This window comes from Mauremys reevesii, linkage group 3 (genome assembly GCF_016161935.1).
Source record: "Mauremys reevesii isolate NIE-2019 linkage group 3, ASM1616193v1, whole genome shotgun sequence".
In the NCBI taxonomy this organism is placed as follows: domain Eukaryota; kingdom Metazoa; phylum Chordata; order Testudines; family Geoemydidae; genus Mauremys; species Mauremys reevesii.
Window position 1 is genome coordinate 150,556,443 of NC_052625.1, and position 23,701 is coordinate 150,580,143.

The 23,701-nt window shown below is 38.8% G+C and overlaps 1 protein-coding gene across 7 annotated transcripts in view; it reads right to left on the reverse strand.

Annotated features, from left to right (window-relative positions):
* MYO6 (myosin VI) overlaps positions 1-23,701 on the reverse strand; it is a 160,180-nt gene that overhangs the window by 4,285 nt on the left and 132,194 nt on the right. For 4 of the 7 annotated variants that reach the window (XM_039531197.1, XM_039531199.1, XM_039531202.1 and 1 more), the window contains 4 exons: positions 17,173-17,202; positions 9,129-9,232; positions 7,095-7,226; positions 854-1,072 (listed from right to left, as the gene is read on the reverse strand). In XM_039531197.1, coding sequence (XP_039387131.1) covers positions 854-1,072; positions 7,095-7,226; positions 9,129-9,232; positions 17,173-17,202 — 485 coding nt within the window. Of the gene's footprint in view, positions 1-853; positions 1,073-7,094; positions 7,227-9,128; positions 9,233-15,397; positions 15,441-16,697; positions 16,737-17,172; positions 17,203-23,701 lie in introns of those variants that run through there. The other 3 variants (XM_039531204.1, XM_039531198.1, XM_039531203.1) reach the window with 3 other exon arrangements.

Consider the following 23,701-nt stretch of genomic DNA (forward strand, 5'->3'; position numbering starts at 1 on the left):
TCTTCACTAGGGCCTTGTCTACACTACTGGGGCAAGTGGACCTAAGTTACGCTTAGTTTAGGTCGACTTACTGCAATGTCTACACCGCGCTGCGTTGACTTACCTTACTCTTCTCATTCTGGTGGAGTACCAGACTCGACCAGGGAGAATTCTGCAGTCAATTAAGACCCGCTAAATCAACCCCCACTGAATCAATTGCAGCAGCTCGATCCCCGGTAAGGAATGTTTCAATGCAAAGAGTCGAAGGGTCTAACTGATCCTTTATTTAGGGTCAGGAAATAATTTTCTCCTGGGTCAGATTTGCAGATACCGTGGGGGTTTTCACCTTCCCCTGCAGCATGGGGCATGAGTCGCTTGCAGGTTTACACTAGTGTAAATGGTGAATTCTCTGTAACTTGAAGTCTTTAAATCATGATCTCAGGACTACAACAACACAGCCTAAGGTTAGGGATCTATTACAGGAGTAGGTGGGGGAGGTTCCGTAGCCTGCAATGTACAGAAAGTCGGACTAGATGATCATGATGGTCCCTTCTGACCTTAAAATCTAAGAGCCAATAAAAGTAGCCTTTGGGCCATGAACAGCAAATGAATGGTCAGCAGACTGAGACAGGCGGTGAGAGGTGACAGAAGTGGTCTCCCACAAGTCCAGGAAACATTTATAAACACATTGTTAAATATAGAAGTATTCAAAATTGTAGATAAATGGGTTTATGGTCTAATTTCTGACTTTTTAAAATTATCCTACTATTATAAACTATTGTTCTTAACGGAATGATATATTGCTTAAACTTCTCCCCACCCACAACTGCTTTCACTCCTACCTAAAAATCAAATGTATAGAGAATATACCAACCCGCTACAAGCAGAATAGGTGGCTTGTCAGGATGAAGTTCCATTTGTCGAGCAATCCAAGGCCCATCAAAATGTGCATACCACCAACCTTTCTTCTTGTTCTGAGGATCTTTATACTGGTCTGCTGGGCGAATGAAGGGAATACGGAAGTAACGCTGTTGTCTGTTTATTTCAATCTCCTGTTGCCTGGCAGGCAACTGAGCTGTTGGGTTCTGTTGAGCTATTTACAAAAAACAAAGTTACAACTGCAGATAAAACAGCAAAAGCAGCCCTTAACCCCTTCACGCCGCCTTTTTCACGTGCAAAAATCTGACATATTTCCTCCTCATATACATTAATTTATTAATTAAATTAAATCAGTGCTAGAAAGCAGATGAGCTAAAACCATACAACTCAAAATTTATCCTCTTGCGTTTTCACAGTTAGCGCTCTCGGGAAGAGCCAGTGTTGGCCTACTTGGTAGTTTTCAGCACTATGCTGTCTGGCCTTGAGCACATCTAGACAATGGGGTGGCTAAAAAGCCGCTCGGTTTAGAGTAATAGTGAAGATGTACTGTTTGTTATCCACCCCTTTACAAACATAAAAACAAAGGATTAAGCAGCAACTAGTCTATATTACAGTCTATCCCTTCACAAAATCAAGTCAGCCCACAGAGAAGCAATTTTAGATATAAGAGGCAAATGTAACATTGTACTATCTAGAGAAAGATGTTCTTTTGATAATCAACAGAAAAATCTTGTAATATCATTAAAGACATCTAATGCGTTAACAGAAATGCTGATTATTGTCCATTTATTACAAAACACTCACCAAAAATTGCTTTCTGAAATTTACATTGAACTTACAAATTAGAATTACTTTCTGAGACTCTCAGGGCTTGTCTCCACTTACCAGGGGAGCGACACACAGTAAGTTGACTCCAGCTGGGTTATTCACCTAGCTGGAGTTGCATAACTTAGGTTGACTTATTCCCCTAGTGTAGACCTGCCCTCAGAAAGTATTTACTGTATGTCATTAAAATCAGCCCAGTTAAACAAAATTTTACATGAGACAAGCATATTTTTAGCCAACTTGTTTCTTTAAGAAGTCCTGAAAGCCAGGCTGATGTGATCTTCTAAACAGCAACCTTAATATGAATATATATTATTCACCTATAAAGTAGCAAATCTATCCTGGACCTTTAATAAAATTAAAAGATGGCAGTTACATTTAATGTATATATTTTTGCAGTTTCATAAACAAGACATTAGTAAACAGAAAAGCAAGCCCCACTTGCTATCTCTTCCATTCGTACGGGACTAGAATGGTTCATTAAAGTGTAGAAAGCAACATCTGAAATGTAAATGTTAGTGCCTGAAAATTATACAGAAAACAAGAATTTTTCATGTCCACATAAGGAAAACAAGAAAAGCTTTTCTACAGAACAGGTTTTTAGTAATGTTTATTACATATGAGTTATCTGTGGATACCACCTTTATACACTAGCATTGATAAAACATGTTCTATATGAAAGAATAAAATTTTGAAATTATTTATATTAAACTGCATAGAACTTCATGAATTTTTGTAAATTGCCTAAATGTGCATCACAGCACACTGAAGACATACTACTATAAAATACATCTCTGCATTACAACAGCAATCAGTAGGTCTTGTTTCTATCCTTGTGCACATTTACATCCAACAGTAAATCTAATTAGGTGAGGGATAGCTCAGTGGTTTGAGCATTGGCCTGCTAAACCCAGGGTTGAGATCAGTTCAATCCTTGAGGGGGCCATTTAGGGATCTGGGGAAGAAATCAGTACTTGGTCCTGCTAGTGAAAGCAGGGGGCTGGACTCAATGATCTTTCAAGGTCCCTTCCAATTCTAGGAGATATACCTATCTCCTATTATTATTAAAGGATAGAAATTATGAGCAGTCAGCTTAGCCGTAACTTTTCAATGCTAGATATTTTGACACATACAGAAATACTTCATTTTAAAAAGGAAGCCAGCTCCCTAACGTTAGTTTTTGTTCTAAGAGAACAGCTGCTATATTAAGTTGATTGCAGAGTTTTGCTACAATAGAAAAATGTGTACAAATGTAATAAGAGTAGAATTAAAATAGCATAGCATTTCTTGAACTAAAAAATGAGATTAACCTACATCAATAAGGTGTTTTTCCCAACATGTAGGATCTCATTATGAAAAGAAATTCCAAAAATATACAACCATTAGAGAAACCAAGTGGGTGAGGTAAAATCTTTAATTGGACCAACTTCTGTTGGTGAGAGAGACAAGCTTTCAAGCAACACAGAGCTCTGGTAATTTAATACATACAGCCATTAAGTGCCCACATGTTGAGTTAATGTTTTTTGTGTTAAGTAGAAAACAGTGAATTATTATTTTTGATTGGTATACTTCGATTCTACATACAAACGTAGCAAAACACTGTTCAACTGAAGTTAGTATAGAGCTTATAAATGTTCCCATTTGTTAAAGTTATCTTACATAACCATCTCCCCACTTACTTGAGTTGTTGAAAAATGGTTCAAAATCTGTAAACAAATATTCCATATTGAAAGAGACATAACAATGCTGATGCTGTTAAAGTTAAACTTCACGAAATACTGAAAATGCATCACCAAACCAGATGACAAACAGAGATTCCACTTGTAACGGAAAAGTGGGCGTTGAGGTAATTATCTGCATTTCTGTGCTATTTATTGACAAGAAGAAAATGTTTTCTTTTATTACGTTTCACAAATCTATGGTTGCTTATAGTCTAACTGGGATATAAATTTGAAATTGACATTTCAGTGACATAGTCCCAGTCACAAAAAAACAAAACAGTGGTACAGGTGTACTCAGCACAGATTGCAAAGATAAATCTTTGTTAGTTATTTCATAAGAACATAAGAAAGGCCGTACCGGGTCAGACCAAAGGTCCATCTAGCCCAGTATCTGTCTACCGACAGTGGCCAATGCCAGGTGCCCCTGAGGGAGTGAATCTAACAGGCAATGATCAAGTGATCTCTCTCCTGCCATCCATCTCCATCCTCTGACGAACAGAGGCTAGGGACACCATTCTTACCCATCCTGGCTAATAGCCATTTATGGACTTAGCCACCATGAATTTATCCAGTCCCCTTTTAAACATTGTTATAGTCCTAGCCTTCACAACCTCCTCAGGTAAGGAGTTCCACAAGTTGACTGTGCGCTGCGTGAAGAAGAACTTCCTTTTATTTGTTTTAAACCTGCTGCCTATTAATTTCATTTGGTGACCCCTAGTTCTTGTATTATGGGAATAAGTAAATAACTTTTCCTTATCCACTTTCTCAACATCACTCATGATTTTATATACCTCTATCATGTCCCCCCTTAGTCTTCTCTTTTCCAAACTGAAGAGTCCTAGCCTCTTTAATCTTTCCTCATATGGGACCCTCTCTAAACCCCTAATCATTTTAGTTGCTCTTTTCTGAACCTTTTCTAGTGCTAGAATATCTTTTTTGAGGTGAGGAGACCACATCTGTACACAGTATTCGAGATGTGGGCGTACCATGGATTTATATAAGGGCAATAATATATTCTCAGTCTTATTCTCTATCCCCTTTTTAATGATTCCTAACATCCTGTTTGCTTTTTTGACCGCCTCTGCACACTGCGTGGACATCTTCAGAGAACTATCCACGATAACTCCAAGATCTTTTTCCTGACTCGTTGTAGCTAAATTAGCCCCCATCATGTTGTATGTATAGTTGGGGTTATTTTTTCCAATGTGCATTACTTTACATTTATCCACATTAAATTTCATTTGCCATTTTGTTGCCCAATCACTTAGTTTTGTGAGATCTTTTTGAAGTTCTTCACAATCTGCTTTGGTCTTAACTATCTTGAGCAGTTTAGTATCATCTGCAAACTTTGCCACCTCACTGTTTACCCCTTTCTCCAGATCATTTATAAATAAATTGTATAGGATTGGTCCTAGGACTGACCCTTGGGGAACACCACTAGTTACCCCTCTCCATTCTGAGAATTTACCATTAATTCCTACCCTTTGTTCCCTGTCCTTTAACCAGTTCTCAATCCATGAAAGGACCTTTCCTTTTATCTCATGACAGCTTAATTTACGTAAGAGCCTTTGGTGAGGGACCTTGTCAAAGGCTTTCTGGAAATCTAAGTACACTATGTCCACCGGATCCCCCTTGTCCACATGTTTGTTGACCCCTTCAAAGAACTCTAATAGATTAGTAAGACACGATTTCCCTTTACAGAAACCATGTTGACTATTGCTCAAGAGTTTATGTTTTTCTATGTGTCTGACAATTTTATTCTTTACTATTGTTTCAACTAATTTGCCCGGTACCGACGTTAGACTTACCGGTCTGTAATTGCCGGGATCACCCCTAGAGCCCTTTTTAAATATTGGCGTTACATTAGCTAACTTCCAGTCATTGGGTACCGAAGCCGATTTAAAGGACAAGTTACAAACCTTAGTTAATAGTTCCGCAACTATTGAATACATGTGATATGTATTCATGTGATACCTTTAATAAAATGTTGACATTTTGACATGGAAAGAAAAATTATTCCTAGATATTAACAGAACTGTGGCAAATTAAAGAAAGAGAGATGCAACTCAATTTTTTTGGCACTATAAAACTCACCAATTCTAATCCCTTCTCTGAACTAGTGCTAATTTAACATGTTCCATTTCTCATGAACATTAACATCTAATTACTGGACAGTTTCCATAAAACTACAATATACTGCTGAGTGGATAAAAATGGAAATGTGTTATTTGAATCATGTATTCAGTGACATCTAAAAGAGTTATAGCACAAACACCCAAGAAATCAGGTAAGTAATTATTCACTATATTGAAGGTTAGTTATAATAAATGGAATTGAAATGTTCATTTAGTGTAATTACTTACAATAACAACAATTGACTGCAACACTAATATGGATTTCTAAAGGTCAGTATTATGATATTTCTACATTTCTCTATCAACAGCAATGATCCAACTTCTATAAAGAAATATGCCATATTTTAAGAAAATGAAGAAAAAACTATAATGAAAAACTAGAGTTGCTATAAATTTCATTGCTATGTGGTTTATTCACTTAAATACAATACAAATGTGGGTCTCCCACAGAGAGCCATAAGAGTTGCGCACACACATCCAAAGGTAGATTTGTGCTCTTTATGGAACATTCCTCCCATTAAACACCAAATAGTGTTATATGCAATCTATGAAAATACACCTTTATCATCCATCTAATCTCTTAAAAAGCAAAAGCATTCATTCTCATTAGTGCAGTATTTTAAATTTCACATAGTGAACACCATTTCTGAGACCAGCAGGATGAGAGTCACATACCGAAACACAGACTGTAAATCAACTGTCATCCCATTTTCAACATTTTTAATATTAAAGTTTATTGAACAGAAGTTAAACTGTAAAAATGTTAAGATGTTGGTTAAAATGGACCAACAGGGAACACAAGCAGTTGCTGGATAATCAAAGGTTAAAAAAAATCTTGTCTTCAATATATTTTTATGTCATGCTCATTCTGAAAACAATCATACCACGGAGCAGCCACCAGCTAAAATTGTCTGCCTTTTTATTAGTATTTCAGCAAGTCAAAAAAAAAATTAACAGACACTGTTGGTTCAGGTACAGCAAGTTGACTCTGAGGATAATTAGAATCTCTGACTTGGTCTATCTTTGATAATATCTACCACAGAGAATTGCATCAAACAGCAGAATTCAGAGAGAGGGTTCTCTTCTAACAATAACCTGATTCCTAAATAATCTAAACTTTTTGTGTGTGTTATAGGATGTAGCTGAAGTAGCCTCTAGTAGGGTTTTATGAAGAGTGTTCTTCATCAGCTAAGCCTTAAGTATCTTTCTGCCTAGTGGTTAACTTCTAACAAACTGCCAGCACAAAAAATACCAAATCTAAAACTATTTCTAATTTATAGCAAATGTGAATTAGTAAATATGATTGTTTAGAAAATAATTATTTTAGTTAACTTATACTGGATCTTATGAGTAACACTGTATTTTAACTGCAAACTATTTGTCTTAAAATCTGTTGAACAGAGTATTTTACCTACTTTCATACAAACATTTAAACAAAATAACCCTTTTCTTCAACAGAGAAATATATTTTTTACAATAATCTGCTTGTTTATTCTAGAAACATTTCACTTGAAAAATTTTCCCTATTTATTTTAAAAAAATTAACTTTTCTCACCATAGTCAGTGACTGATTTTGGAGCACGCTGTTCTGTTTCTGTATTACGTTTCTTATTCTTGGATTTCCACGCATGATATACTTTTAGTCGCCTGTGAAACTCTTCTCTGCAAGCTGCCAGTAGTTCAATATCTGTCTCAAAAACAGCAAGGAAGGACAGAGTGCGAAAAATCAGAAGACAAACCTATTTATAAAACATATTTATATATATTTGTTACATAATTTTAGAACAAGTTATAACATTACTTGCATTGTAAGAAATAGTTAATTGAAAGCTTGTAACAAGTGAGACAATTCTAAACTGAGCAAAGCAGGCAGATAGGTGCTATGAAGGCTTATTATATAGCTCTGCACAAGCTCCACAATATGGACCTTTGGCATTCCTCATTGCAGCAGGACTGACAGATGCAAGCAGACTAGGCCCTATCTTTAACACCACCCATACATTACTGAGTAATAAATTTGTGTGCGTTAGTCTCTTACATGTGAGTGGGAGTTTGTCAAAGTCACACACCACACTTATCAGTTCAGCTGAGGTGGAATGAGCAAGGGAGAAGAGGAGGAATGGCAAGCGACTGGCTTCACATCACACTTGAAAGTGGATCCAAATGCTGGTGAGACCCTCTTCACTGTCCCTCGCTCACATATTCTTCTCCTTACTACAGTCCTGGGGGAAGATCATCCCCTGGTGAAGGATCTGTGGAAGACAGCTGTAAGACTGACTCCCAAGGACTCCCTTGCAAGTACTGGCAGAGGAGGTATACTGGGATGGGGGAGTGGTAAGAAGAGAAACGTGAAGATTCACAGTTGGATTTTCTAGTGTTTTTCCCCAGTACCCACAGGGTCCAAGCATCCTTCTCCCTCTCCTCACATTGGAAGCCAAATGCAGTGGACAGCCTGGAAGGTTCTTTTTTCTCTTTCTGAAGGTATGGATGGCTACCAGGTTTGGAACAGTCATCTAGAGTTATGATTTATGATTTGCTCTCTTTGCCTATTCATTACTGCAAACAGAACCTACTTCATTCCTGCCAACCATACAGGAAACTAGCTTACTGAAAACACTTGGCAGCCTGGCTACTCTATCAAGGCCTGGACTTTTTCCTTTAAACAGAGATGGTTACTTTTGCCAAATTATCTGGCCCATAAAGATAATAGATGGTAGAACGATACCAAATGCATGTCACTGGTCACCTAAGAGGGTTTGAACTGGGTTCACCAGAGGTGAACAGCTGAATGCATTAACCCACTGCACGACCTAGTCTGCAGCCAATAGTGTCTTAATCCCAAAACTCAAAAATTATAAAAGAGAAGTCTCAAATTTAAGGCTAACTCAGTGGTTTAAAAACAAATCTTGTGAATGGACAGATTTCTATCCAAGATATCTGAGGAGGAATGAGGCATCTGACAGATGCATCCATTAGCCTCAAGACAGATATCTTTTCCAAGAAATAAACCAATTGTTCATAATTGACACAGGGTAACAATTATAATACAATATAAAGGAATGTTACAGATTAGTTCATCTCTTCATGATACTGAAAATATCTAAGTATTATATGATAAGCTGTAGCTTTTGAGAAAATTAAGCTAAGCTACAACGTCAATGCGTCTAGATTGCTTTTTAAATTAACTCATTATGTTCTTTTTAATTCTGGTGAATGCAAGAAATTACAGTTATAAATTTAGAAGAAGATCTTACAAATTCAGGGTAAAACTACATGCATTTAGTTCCATTTCACTGAAATATAAATTATTTTTAAACAATGTCATTAAAAATTTATAGCAAGTTACTCCTGACTGAAGTGTATTAATTTCACAGATACAACTATGAGTATAACAGGTAACATAACAGCATTGGTTTCCTCAAAGGGAAATGGTATATTTGCTCTCTCCTTCGGGGAAAAGTCATTCAACTCAGTTTTTCATCAGAGACTAAATTAGTGAGTTCAAAATTCTGTCCTGGTGAAAGAGGCAATAGATTTATTTTACTATTGGAACACAATCCCCGTCAGTCCCAAGCAAACACAAACTTACCACAGGAAGTATTGATTGTATCACGAAGTTCTGCATATTTCCACTTACTAAGATCATGCTTCTTAGTGCCAGCCGCAGCTTTTGTGGCTTGAACTGCAGGGCCCCTACAGTTATAACAAACAATAATAATGTTCAAGGTACAGAAAGGAAAGGAGAGTGAGAAAAAATATTAGTGACAACAGGACACGCAGATTGCACAATCATCTCTGTGCAATATGCATTACACTGAAAAACATTATATGTTCTAAGAGCTGAATGCAAAAAAGATAAGATAAACTTCACCTGATAACTTCCAGCAGCATAATATATCTTTATTGTAACATATTGGCATTATTAAAAAGAAACTCCAGTAGGACTATAATTTAGATCCAAAATCTGACTTACCTCAAATATATTCTGTATGTACTTTGTATTCTAAATGTTCAATTTGCTCATTTGCAAAGAGATTAAAACAAACTAGAAGTTAATATACAAGTGTGGCTTGCCAAAAACAAGGCTGTGTGTATTCCACAACTCTTTTTGCAGCACCCTTTAAATATAAACTGTTCCCAGAACTACATATAGTCCTGAGGACATCAATAATAGCGATGCAGAATAAAGGCAGTAAACAACAACAGCAAAGTAAATTTTAAGTTCCACTAGCAAAACAAGGGTGGGGGAAAAATAAGTAGAAAAGAACAAAACTGAAAAGGAAACACCTTACAAAGTCTAAAAGCACGGAGAATAAATAAAATAATCAATGTTTCATCCAAATCTCCCAATGTAACAGAAGAAATAAAATTAATTCTACATTAAAGTAACTTTAAAGTGTCTCACTTATTCACAAAAAATCAGCACTAAGTAACATGGATGGAAAGGTCATGAGACACCCATTCACAGAACAAAGGCCAAAAGACATAGGACCCCATGGTAATCCATGAAAGTTAGGATTAACTACATCAGGCCCAGACAAGTGATAAAATGACGAAAGTTGATACTTTGATATATTTGAAAAATCATCAGTCTTCACTGTAGTACGTTCAAGGCAGACAAATTTAACATCCTATAATATACTACTGTCATTTGATTTCGAGCAGCAATAATACAGATACTATTATCTTTATTTTTCACTCTTAGTAGTTATGACTGAGGGATGAAAGCACTCTCGTCATGTCTGAGATTATCCTGTGCATTAACAGTACACAAATTGGGATTCCAGCATCACCATCCCTAAGGAATGACAGAACATGTTGAATTGTTGAGAGATTTGAGATAACAGATACATGATTTTGGTAGCCTCTATTAAAGCACAGGAATAAGCTAGGAAGCAGACTAAATTATCTTTCAAACTCTGGGAGGATCCATTCTCCAGGCCAGGGGTTGAGGTTATTACCAGGGTAGTACATCACTAGATATAGGCATATCACTAAAAAAAAGATCAGAAGAAACAATATACCATGTCCTTTTTGTGCAACTTCATATTGTAGTCCTGTCTTTGCAGGAGTACAATATCATTAGAATGCAACTAGGTATATGTATATGACTGAGAAATTTTACTTTTCTGTAAAGTTTAGAGTGATATTTAGATATAGTGTCATTTTATTTTTATGAAGTTACACAAGTTCTCAAACTCCTAGAGATTATTACACTTCTAAAAGTATCAGCATATAATAATAGAATATATTATGTAATTTATACAAAAATATATTAATCATGGAATCTTATTCAGATATAGGTGTTTGGAGAACTTGTGTAACTTTATAAACAACCACACACACACACACACACACACACACACTTCAGGATTCCTCCAGTGACATGGGTCATCTAGTTGTGATTGTCCTTGGAGCAGACAGAATACTACATACACAATCATCAAGGGGACAGAATAAAATCAGCTAATTTATGCAAACATCCTTGTTAACAGCAATTCAAACAACAACTCACATGTAAATGATTAACTCTGCAATTCCTTACTCTTTAAAGCAATCTCAGACCTGTTATGACCATTCTCAGGTGCACAACTGACTTGTAATAACAGCCCTCGATTAGAAATTTATTACTATACATTTGACAAGTTTCATACTGAAGTTATATTCTTCATCCACTAAACAATACAAAGTTGAAATACATTTTGAAGACATTTCCTGCCCCCTCTAGAATTACAAGACATGAATATAAAATGTGTATAAAATCTCACCTGTGAAACAAATTACCAAATGGAAGACTACTTTTTAAAATATATTTTAATACACTGCTAAAATATCAGTAGTATGCCAGTAAAGGATTGTTGTTAAATGTAATTTCCGCTACATGTCTAACCTTCCTGAACCATTAATTTGACAAATCCTGAGGATTTTCCTTATTTAGCAACATCATCCATCACTCCTAAGAATCCCCTACAGAGTTTAGATCAACAGAAGTAGGCCAAAAGGTCTCTGGTCAAACAAGTAATCTTTATGAATGTTAATCCAATTGAATGGCTTAGCCTTTCCATTACAGTACTACTCTGTGCTGAGATCACCACTTTGTTTTTTTCCACGTGGTTTTAAATAGCCGGGAAGTAGCAAGAACAAGAACACCCCTCTTCATACTGGTTTCAGAGTGGCAGCTGTTTAGTCTGTAAAAGGCCCTCTACACCAACATTCCACACAAAGATGGACTACAAGCTGTCAGGAACAGTATCCCTGATAATGTCATGGCAAACCTGGTGGCTGAACTTTGTGACTTTGTCCTTACCCACAACTATTTCACATTTGGGGACAATGTATACCTTCAAGTCAGCGGCACTGCTATGGGTACCCACATGGCCCCACAGTATACCAACATTTTTATGGCTGATTTAGAACAACGCTTCCTTAGCTCTTGTCCCCCAATGCCCCTACTCTACTTGTGCTACATTGATGACATCATCATCTGGACTTATGGAAAAGAAGCCCTTGAGGAATTCCACCATGATTTCAACAATTTCCATCCCACCATCAACCTCAGCCTGGACCAGTCCACACAAAAGAGATCCACTTCTTGGACACTACAGTGCTAATAAGGAATGGTCACATAAACACCACCCTATACCAGAAACCTACTGACCACTGCACTTACCTACATGCCTCCAGCTTTCATCCAGACCACATCACGCAATCCATTGTCTACAGCCAAGCTCTAAGATACAACTGCATTTGCTCCAATCCCTCAGACAGAAACAAACACCTACAAGATCTCTATCAAGCGTTCTTAATACTTCAATACCCACCTGCTGATGTGAAGAAACAGATTGGCAGAGCCAGAAGAATACCCAGAAGTCATCTACTTCAGGACAGGTCCAACAAAGAAAGTAACAGAACGCCACTAGCCATCACCTTCAGCCCCCAACTAAAACCTCTCCAGCGCATCAAGAATCTATCCTGAAGTTGAGTCTAACATTGTCCAGTGAAGTATATGCATCTTGTGGGGAGGGGTCAAAATGGATCTGTGAACACCTTGGGTGCTGTGGCCAGACTGAAGGGGAGGACTCTTGGTAATGGTCTTGGTAGAAGAGAAACTCAAGGAAGTTCTTGTGGACTGGATGGATATCTATATGAAAATACGCATCTTTTATGTCAAGAGCTGCAAACTATGGGAATTATTGATGCCAAGGAGATCATGAGGAATTTTAGTTTTCAAAATAACTTGTTTAACTGACACAGATTGAGAATTGGCCTCCTTTCTGCATTCTTCTTGAGTATCAGGAAGTACGGAGAATAGAATCCCTTTCCATAGTGTTGAGATGAATCCTTTTCTATGGCTCCCCTAAGGAGCAGGCAGTTCACCTCCTGTTGTAAAATCTCCTTGTGAGAGTGGTCCCTGAAGAGGAACCAGACAGGACAGTTGTGGAAAGGAGTTATCAGAAACTCAACTAGATAGCCTCCACAGATAATGTCTAATACCCATTTATCTGTAGCGAGGGTGCTTCAGTCTTTGACAAACTGGGTAAAGTGGCCTTCAAACAATCTGAACAGGGGAATGAAAAGGTATCAATAAAGGGACATGGGTCTTGAGAGTCTCATCAAAAGAAACGCTTTACCTAGGGATTAGAGTACAAATTGGCAGTGGATGTTGCAGAGGCTAGGTTCCTAGGTCTATACACCCTCTGTCTCTTGCGTGGTGGCTCCTGAGGAAGTTGATGATAAAAGGCCTGAGGAATTCGTCTTTCCCTATACCACTGTCTATGAGGCTTCCTCTTGTGGTATAAATGCCCAGCAAGTGAAGCGCTGTTTGAGTCTTTGAGGGAGTGGAGACACTTATCCATTTTCTTGTGGAATAGTTGATAGTATCAAAGGAAAGATCTTGGAAAGTACTCCTCAGCTCTCTAGGGAAACCTGAGGATTGCAACCACAAGTTTCTCCTCATGACAATTGCCATAGCATCCCCCTCAATGTGGTATCTGCTACATTCACCGTGAGTTGGAGAGAAATTTTGTCACCAATTTGCCCTCATCTACTAAGGCCTGGAAGTGGGATCCACCTTCCGCAGGGATCTTGTTCTTAAACTCTAGAAATCTAGCATAATGATACAATTATATTTGAACATGAGGGCCTAATAATTATTGAGATCCTGACCTGTAGGGAGGTGGAAGAGAAGACCTTTCTTCCCAGCAGGTCTCATCGCTTGTGTTCCTTATCAGAGGGACTATCCTTTGGGTGCTGTTGCTTGGACCGCTCTGTAGCCATATTCACCACCAGCTAGTTTGGCAGAAGGTGAAAGAACAAGAACTCTCCCCACTTGGATAGGACATTGCAATGCTTCTTGGCCCTCTTAGGGGTGGGAGCACAAGAAGCAGAGGTGTGCCAAACTGCCTTTGCTGGGTTCATGATAATTTCATTGACAGGGAGGGCCATTCTACAGGGACTGGAGGGCTGCAGAATGTTTAGTAAGCTGTGCTGAGGCTCCTATATTTCCTCCAGGTGGATCTGTAGCACTGCTGCTACCCTATGCATGAGCTCTTGATACTGTTTAAAATCATCCAGTGGAGACAAAGAAGATGGAGTGACCACCTCATCCAGTGACAATGAAGAGATTGCTCCCAGAACCATCGGATCTGGCTCACCATTCTCCTTTGAATATCCCAGTGGGGCCAGTTGTGTAGGGCCAGGCAATGGCAAGTAGGACTCATGCATAGATCCTAGGTGTCTGGGGGTAGGATTCCCATGATCTGTAGTATTGCCAATAAGAAGAATCCATTGGAGGAGGGGAACCCCATGGCACAGGGTAGCCCCTGTCCCAACCATGTCGGTTTGGAGGCCTGAATCCTGACCTTCTAGGACCTGTGTCCAGGGCCACCTCTCCTCCATGCCGCAGAGACTCCTGATGGCTGTGCTTGTAGGCTGGCAGATAGAATCATCACCCCATTCCATCTCCTTGTGATAGATTCCTCCTCCCATGTAACATCATCTTGGAATATGGATGGACCCAATGGAAATGGTGAACGTGGATGGGAGGAGAGCAAAAGATGTCCTCCAGAGAGAGACACATCTCTGATCATCCTGGAGCCTCTCTGGTCACGTGGTGGTTGGCTTCCTCCAGGCCCGCATTGCTATTGGTAATACCTTGTTTCCCAAAGTGGATTGAAGCACCAGGAGTTATCTACCATGTGTCTTCACCACTAGAGCCAGTGTTGGAAGCATGGATCTGTACCCTTGTGTGCCCTCTTGACTTATCAAGAAGATTTAGGGGGCTGAAGAGCTGAGTACCCATGCGTGTTGGCTCTCCTGAGGGGGTCAGGGAGGACTGTCCTTATGTCTATGAGAATGTCCCTTACTCTCCTGTGAAGCCTTCTCTTTAGGCTTAACAGACTTAGCCTCTGTTCCTCAACCCATGCTCAGAGGTACACTGCCTGCTTGTTGAGGCTGATATAGAGTGTGTGTGTGGAGGTCCACAGCTCAGATCTGATTGGGGCTTCACTGCCTTCTCCAGGAGGTGTTTTCTGAGTCTCAGTTCCTGACCCTCACAAGTTCTGTGGGGGAAAGTGTGGCAGATGCTGCACTTAGCAGAAATGTGAGCCTCACCCAGGCAGTAGAAGCAGCATTGATGTTCTTTGCTCACAGTAAAGGAGTGAGGGCAGGAAACAGTTTTTGAACCCCCAGAGCCTGGGCAGAATCCCAGACTTCTTCGAGGAAAAGTTCCTGGGCAGGGGCAAATAATACTATCTAATTATCTATGCTATACTATAAAAACTACAAAAATTAACTATACATAATTCACAAAGGAATGGCACATACCACATGGCAGTAAGAAGGATCTGGAAAGGCATCGGTCTGCACCGTCCTTTATGCTATCAGTTGGGAGCACAAAGATCTACGAAGCACATGCAAGTCAATGGACACTGCTTATAAGAAATTCCAAACTCAAGCGTATATCTCATGTGTGGAATAAATATAGGTACCATCACTCAAAGAAGAATCACAAGTTTCTAAACAATTGAATTTAACAACTTACCAGTCACACTAGGGTACACTAACAGTACTAGGTTATGGACAGAACTTAAAAACTATGCTCCTACCACTTTTGGCCAAAATTCTTGTGATATTTTCTGGAAACTAAGGGCATGTTAACTCCAGTGACTCAGCTCAGTTCATATGTAGTTACTCTACAAGCCCCCTACTTATGTTCCCCCAGCAATTTCAATTGGATGTGCTAATCTTCCTTTTCTCCTGTTCAAAAATCCTGCATGTAATGTTTTTGTGCAAACGTAAGCATCTGCTGTGTTCAATACTATCAGCACTACAATTAAGAAATGCCACAACAAGCATACTAATATCTTAAGATCATATACACACAGCATAATATATTGTTTTCTGAAGGGTTTATTTTTAAAAATGTAAAAGAAAGTAAGATTTCATGTGAACTTCAAACAGCATGTCATAAGGCTGCTTTTTATCCTTGAGGTTACCAAAGACACCTTGTAGTTAGTAACTCAATAAAACAGAATTTTATTTAGAATATAAAACTACTACATTATTATACCAAGATTGCTGAACAAACAGCATCTGGCATTTTGTGTCTCAGTGCTTCAGAGAGTACTTCTTCTAGGGTTGTAACAACAAAGTAAACCTCAAATTTTCATTTTGTTTGAAATGGAATTATGTCTGGATTTAATTTCTTATTAAAAAGCTACTTACGGTTACATAAACATAACACTTTTTATGTCCTTATTAACACTATCCTGAACTTGTCAGCATGCTGCCTGAAAATTTTGGAAAAGTGTCAGTGTCATCTCAGATACAGTGGAAAAAGAATGCTCTTCGAAGCTTTTCCTTATCTATTGAAATTATTCAAACAGAAACCTTAAGGTGCAATTTACTGATAATTTCTTTCTGAGCATGTTTATGCAATCAAATAAATGTCATGGCAAAATAATTAAAGAAAGAAATCAGATAATGATTTGAATAGGAAGCATGCTGATACAGCAATTTCATCCAAAAGAAAAGGTTGATTTATTTCATTGAGCAATTAAATATAGAATTCCATTATTTTATATGCGTCAGCCCATTTCAGTTTATGATTTCATTTAATTGAGTGATTAAATTAATTTTGGACGGTCTATTCACCCACCTAGACAAAACGTCTGACATTTCTTTGGCCATTTGTTCCCTATAAGAAAATTGATATGTGTACATAAGAAAAGTGTTATAGTCAAATATTAATAAGGTCTGTTATGACTGATGGTATATTATGTCTAAGATAAAACTAATGCAGGAGCAATAAACTTCAACCAAATGCTGATTTATATTGTGGTAACTCCTTCTGAACGTCTGCCACTTTCATACGGGCTAGTTAAAATTCATGGTATTTGCTAGATACTGAATCTACGTACACTATTTATAATTAACTTTAAACATTTCTTAGACATAAGCAAAGTATAAGGTAGGAAGTATTAAAATTGATGATCAAAGGTCAATGTATAACAATGCTTACTATTATAGGGGAACAGATAAATAATAAAAGGACACTACAAGAATTTCTTCTAATAAGAGAATTACTATAATAAAAAAGTATTGCAAAACTTAGTGAAAATAAAGTGTCATACGCAGTCATTTGAGGCCTTGTTCCATTGACTCTGCAAACAGAAGATATTTAGGTTAGTCTGGCAATTTCCTAATTAGCTTTCTAATAATCTGAAATGTCAAGAAGACAATCAATTCAACTTTTCCCTCTCCCATCCTCCTCTGATTTATCTAATGATTTTATTTGATCCAGGCTCAGCATTATGAAGCCTTTTTTTCTTCTTTAATCTTCTGAATTTATTGATCAGAGTAACACAATTAGAAAAAATGAAATTAAAATAATTCGGAAAAGCATTACTCCATTTATAGATGGCCTTCCCACTTTACCATGGCTATGTTTATTACTCTCACATTATAATCTGGAATTTACTTATTTGCACATAATCAATTGATTTCATCTTTCTGAATCAAAGACTCAGACGTGCAACAGATGCACTTATGTGTGGTTGAGCATACTACAAAAAAAAGGGAACAATTCTTACTTAGCAACTACTGGAACAGGCTGAATAATTTCAGCATCCAATCTGTGAAAAGACACTTAGAATTGAAATGGTTTGTCATAATATAGACCCACATGTCCTGAATGTACACAAATACAGTATCAGCAGTAATCCGTACTGCATACATCCTTATGTACAGTACACAGATATTAAATATACACATATTTAGATTTCTCTCCAGAAATATGTAATGAAATAACGTATTCAAAAGTGACAGACTAGCCAAAATTTAAAAGGGTTAGTGTGTATTTTGGTACCAGATACTGTAACCAAGCCAGTAAATGTCAATAGAATAAGAAAACAAAATGGCAATGTATTCATTTACTTAACCTGGAAAGTCAAACAGATCAAAACACAGAGTGTGTGTACACTGAATACAAATTGAGGCTGTTTACAGAAGGACATGCTACAAATTGATTTTTTTTCCCTAAAGAACAGCATGATAGAGCAGAACACATTAGTCACTACTTACGCTCCTTAGAAACAGAACATACTATTGTATCGTCACATGGCTTTTGGCTAAAAAAGCTCCTGGTGCTGATTATTAAGTACTCCAAAAGGAGTATAGTTCGATGAAAAAAATAGTTTTGCTCATGTCATGATGCAAAAGTAAAACCAAAATTGTTTGTCGAAATGCTATGCAAAGCACTGGAGAGGCAGTGAGGCTGAATGAGTTCGGTATACTTAGTATGTTGAACGTGGTGTGGGGGAGGGGAGAGAAGGAAATGCAAGTTACAGCAATGTAAGCCTGTGCATGTTGGAATGTGCGGTTTGTCTGCCCCCAAGGAAAACAAAGGTTAGGGACTGCTAAAATTTTAACAAATACCCACTGAGCAAGAATGTTCAGCAGTGATTTTTCAATGCTTAACTTGTTATGTTTAGTTCCCGCCTCTCCAAATCCCACAAAGGAATTTCTTCTCTCTGAGCACTATTTCCATGCAATGCTTCAAATTTCAAACCTCTCCCTGCAGCTAATGTGACTAAAATGTCTTTTGAGGATTTGTGTAAAAGGGATTTAAAAAAAAAAAATAAAATAAAATAAACCTTGCTGAACTCAACAGTTTTATCCAGGGGTTCTCAAACTGTGGGTCACAACCCCACTTTATTGGGGTCACCAAAGCTGGTGTTAGACTTGCTGGGGCCCAGGGCCGAAGCCTGAGCCTAAGCCCCACCACCCAGGGCTGAAGCCAAAGCCCGAGCCCCACCACCCAGGGCTAAGGTAACATGCCCCCTGCCCGGGGCGGTGGGGCTCGGGTGGACTCGGTCTTCGGTCCCCGCTCCTGGGGTAGTGAAGTCATTTTTTATTTTCAGAAGGGGGTCACGGTGCAATGAAGTTTGAGAACCACTGATTCAGACTGAACAAAATTTCCACTTTTCTAAGCAAGTTTTCTAGTGCCTATACACAAGCAGTTAGAAATTAAATTAGTTTGCTTATGCCTCAAAGAAAGTTATAGCAAGGGCAAACTGGTTTCTTCACTGCATTTATAGTTGAAATGAGGTAAGAAAGGATTTACACTGATGGAAAACAAGATGGACGTTTTTGTAAAGTGTTGTCAAACTTCCCATTCAAAAGTATTTTGGTTTTTCTAAGTGTGGTTGCACTCACTCATTCCCTGAGTCTAGAGAGTGGTGTTGTGCACCCAATCCTCACCATGTGTATGTGCGCATGCGCACATGTCCATGTCCATGCACAAAAACAAAAAAAAAGGGAGGAAGAGACTCAGTTATAGCTCAAAATGGGTAGATTGTTTTTCAGGTGTGTTTAGGATAGCCTGAGATCTCTAGTGACACTATGTTGTCACATTAAGCTGTCCAGATCCTTGTTCTCTTTCCAGTGGTTCAAAGCAGAGGTTTCCTTCCCTTACCATCTGAATAGATAGAGAATCTGGAGAAGTGATGAGGAAAGGGAAGGTTAAGCATCCATTTTCTCTACTCATCCTATGTGCTTCAAAGGGCATCCCAGGCAGGGAAGACAGAAGGGCCAGGCATATCCTCTGGCTGCAGGAAAAGTGGGGAAGATCAGAGCTTGAGTGAATCTCTTGGAATGCATTTACACTGCTACACCTCTCCCTGCTCCTCCTCCTCCTCTCTCTCTTGCATGTCTTGCAAAGAAGGTTACTTGCCAACCAATCCCCATTCCTGGGCTCCAATTTTTGCCTATTTCTTAGCACTAAGGGACATGTCTATCTACTCCCTTTCCCCCCCCCCCATAAGAGTTGGAAGGGACCTCAGGAGATCATCTAGTCCAACCCCCTGCTCAAAGTAGGACCAATCCCCAAATGGCCCTCTCAAGGATTGAACTCACAACCCTGGGTTTAGCAGGCCAATGCTCAAACCACTGAGCTATCCCTCACTTGATGGAGGAAAGGTTATGGAACTAATGCCTCTCGTATATCCCACTCCACGTCTGTATCTAATGTAGGGACTTTAAAAATAGAGGGGTTGCTCACACACACATTCTGCTTGCCAGAAGCTGGGACTGGGTGAAAGGGCATGGATTATTTGATGATACAACCTGTCTGTTCATTCCCTTTGGGGAACCTGCCATTGGCCACTGTCAGAGGACAGGATACTGGGCTTGATGGACCTTTGGTCTGACCCAGTATGGTCATTCCTATGTTCCCTCCAACCCAGCATTTCTAGGTGCCTCTGGTGCAGCTCTACTCCTTCCCCTCAGCTGTTGAAAAGCTTCACTGGCCTGGTTGCTCCTTCCTTTCCTGGGAACCATGTCTCTTGCTCTGTCATCTAAAAGCAAATTCTCAAGCAGAGCTCCGGAGGGTCCTACACCTCCTCAAAACAAATATATGTATATAGAATATCCAATTGGGACCACAATTTAATCTAAACCTCATTCTTCACCATCACAGATTAAGAGAAAGTCAGGGAAATTGAAGCACTTATTCTTTAAAGATCTATTACTGATTCAAACCTAAAGAAGCTGATCTGTCTGCCACAAACTTGCCCTCATTATCATCAGGTAGAGCTGCATACCTTAATTTACTCATTTTGCATTCCTACACATAGTTTTGAAAAGTTGCTCTTTGATTTGAGAGACAGATAAAAAAGCATAGATTGTATAGGAAACTAAAGACAAGGGAGGAAGTGAAAGCTTCAAGTACTCCTGTTCTTCTTCCAGAACTCTGTCTGTGTAAGTATCACACTTGAATTTCCAACTGCAAGTTACAGTGGTTGCTGTTAAAACATCAACATTTATCAACTGATACCAAACAGTGTCTGAGATAACTATTGTATAGTGACTGTTAGTAACTGTTGTCTTTTTAGTAAAAGCAACAAAGAATCCTGTGGCACCTTATAGACTAACAGACGTTTTGCAGCATGAGCTTTCGTGGGTGAATACCCACTTCTTCGGATGCAAGTATTCACTTCTTTCGTATTCACTTCACTTATTTCGTATTCACCCACGAAAGCACATGCTGCAAAACATCTGTTAGTCTATAAGGTGCCACAGGATTCTTTGTTGCTTTTACAGATCCAGACTAACACGGCTACCCCTCTGATACTTGTCTTTTTAGTGGCAACCTCTGCAAGTCAATACAGGTACTCAACAAAAATACATATCATACCATGTAGTTTATAACCATATCATCTATATACACATTGAAGTAAAGTGCTAATAAAGTGTAATAAAGAACAGAAAAGGATTTTCTGGGTTTTTTTCTTGAGTTCCTTAGAAATTCCTTGTTGTCTGCCAACTTTTCAAGATGCTTCCTTTGTACAAAATAATCACTACATTCAATCTGTCTTAGAGTGGACTACGGAGGGTTCATTGTTCTTCATTTGACAAGTAAATGACACTCATTTTTTATTTTACTCCTGGGGGAATTCTGTGCCACTGCGCAATGCAGAATTTTGCAGAAATTAATGTTGTGCGTGCAGAATTCCCCCCCACCCCAAAATGGGCTGCAAAGTTGCTGGTTCCCATTAGGGGCTGCTGGACCAGGCAGAGCCCAGCTCTCAAATAGAAAACACTGATCCCGGGAGAGGGAGAGAGCTGGAGGGTTCCCTGCAGCTGCAGTTCTTGGCATGCACTGAAGCAAGGAAGCCGCGGCACACAGGAAACTCCATGCAAGCACAGGACCTAGCATAAGGCTGTTTCACCCTCTGGATCCCTGGATGGAGAGGGGATGCCAGTGTCTGGGCTGTGGGGTCTGCAGCTGGGCTCTGTGGGGGAATGGTGCAGAGAAACAAGAACTGGGTTATCATAGGGATTTCTTTATCTCTCTACTCCGGGGAGGGGAGGAGAGGGGTGTGTGGGTATGTGTGGGGGAGGGGGTGGATGGGTGGGTGTGTGGTTAGAGATATTCTTGCTGTGAGGTATTTTGAAATAAATTACCAAAATAATTGAAACTGCAAGATCATATAGTGCTATTTTTGATTACTAAAATATGCCGAATTTTAAAATAGTGTGTGCAGAATTTTTACAAATTTTGGTGCAGTATTCCCCCAGAAGTAATATTTATATGTTGATTGGCTGACAGCAGGAGGGCACAAGTTTATCATTGTATTCCTGTATGTATACAGGGAACAGTGATAGAATATTCCAATAGTTTTATATTACTCAGAAAACACACAGACTGAGCAATCACGGCAACATTTAGTTTCTGGTACACTGTACATTACTTTTCTGGTTTGTAAAAAGTTTAATTTTTTCATTATGTCATTCTATATTAGTAGAGTTTCTTAAATAGAATTCTGACAGACAAAGATACAATATTGAACACACAAAACTGCCTAAGCTCTTTTTCTTTAATTCTATCTAAAACATTGGAATGGATTTGTTACTGGAAATGTAAAGGGACCTTCTTGCAAATATAATCCCTTCTGTAACAACCAAGGTGTCATCTCAGCTACACCAAACTAAACAAGGTTCATTACATTAAAAGATAGCTCCTTGTTTTGTATAAAATTACCATTATCAGTTTAGTGAAGTGTTATGAAAAAGAGTACTTGTACTGTTCTTCTATGTGTAAAATTAAGATCATGGAGAACAGGATTCTCTAAACTGAATTTTGTAACCACAAGTCACACCGGGAAAAACGCATTCAACACACACAATGAACAGATGAATAGGGCCAAGTCTCACAGAAAGCCAAGTGGAAAATAAATCAGTTATATGTATATTAGCTGTCTAAGAAGTTTATTTACTAGTTTATTAGTAAATACCCAATGCTGCTGTGTAGTACTTACCCTATAAAATTACATGAAAGACAACATAATATCAATGACAAAGCAAATGCTGTGACATTATCTAAAAAAAACTTTGGAGGGTCTATATCTTAATAGAGTGCCTACAAGGTCAGTTCATATAGGCTTTTTTTTTTTTTTAACCTTGACAGGATTACGCATACATTTCCAATTCTGTATTTGCCAGTTAAGATACAGAAGAACTACTATTTCCTTCTAGGTAGGGGTTTCTTTTTTAAGAAAATAATTTATGTTGTGCTACTGGGATCATGTAAGTGCATACACTGGATTACACTAGTGAAATCTGAGTTTCTAATCTCAATGGACTGTATAATCATAACTGAAATTGGCTGTCATCCCTACTAATAAACTAATAATAATCTAATAAAATGTGAGAAAAATATTGTTTTCACCAAGGCAGTTTCCCACAGAACTGGTCATATTAATGCACATATGAAAGGGAGATTCAGGGTAGATATCTGGAAAGGCTTTCTAATTATGAGCATAGTCGAGCACTCGAAAAAGTACCAAGAGAGGTTGTGGAATCCCCATCTTCGGAGTTTCTAAGAACAGGTCAGACAAACACCTGCGAGGAATGGTCTAAGTCAGGGGTGGCTAACCTGTGGCTCCAGAGCCACATGCGGCTCTTCAGAAGCGAATATGCAGCTCCTTGTATAGGCACCGACTCTGGGGCTGGAGATACAGGTGCCAACTTTCCAATGTGCCGGGGGATGCTCACTGCTCAACTCCTGGCTCTGCCACAGGCCCTGCCCCCACTCCACTCCACCCCTTCCCACCCCCTCCCCTGAGCCTGCCATGCCCTCGCTCCTCCACCTGCACCCCCCAA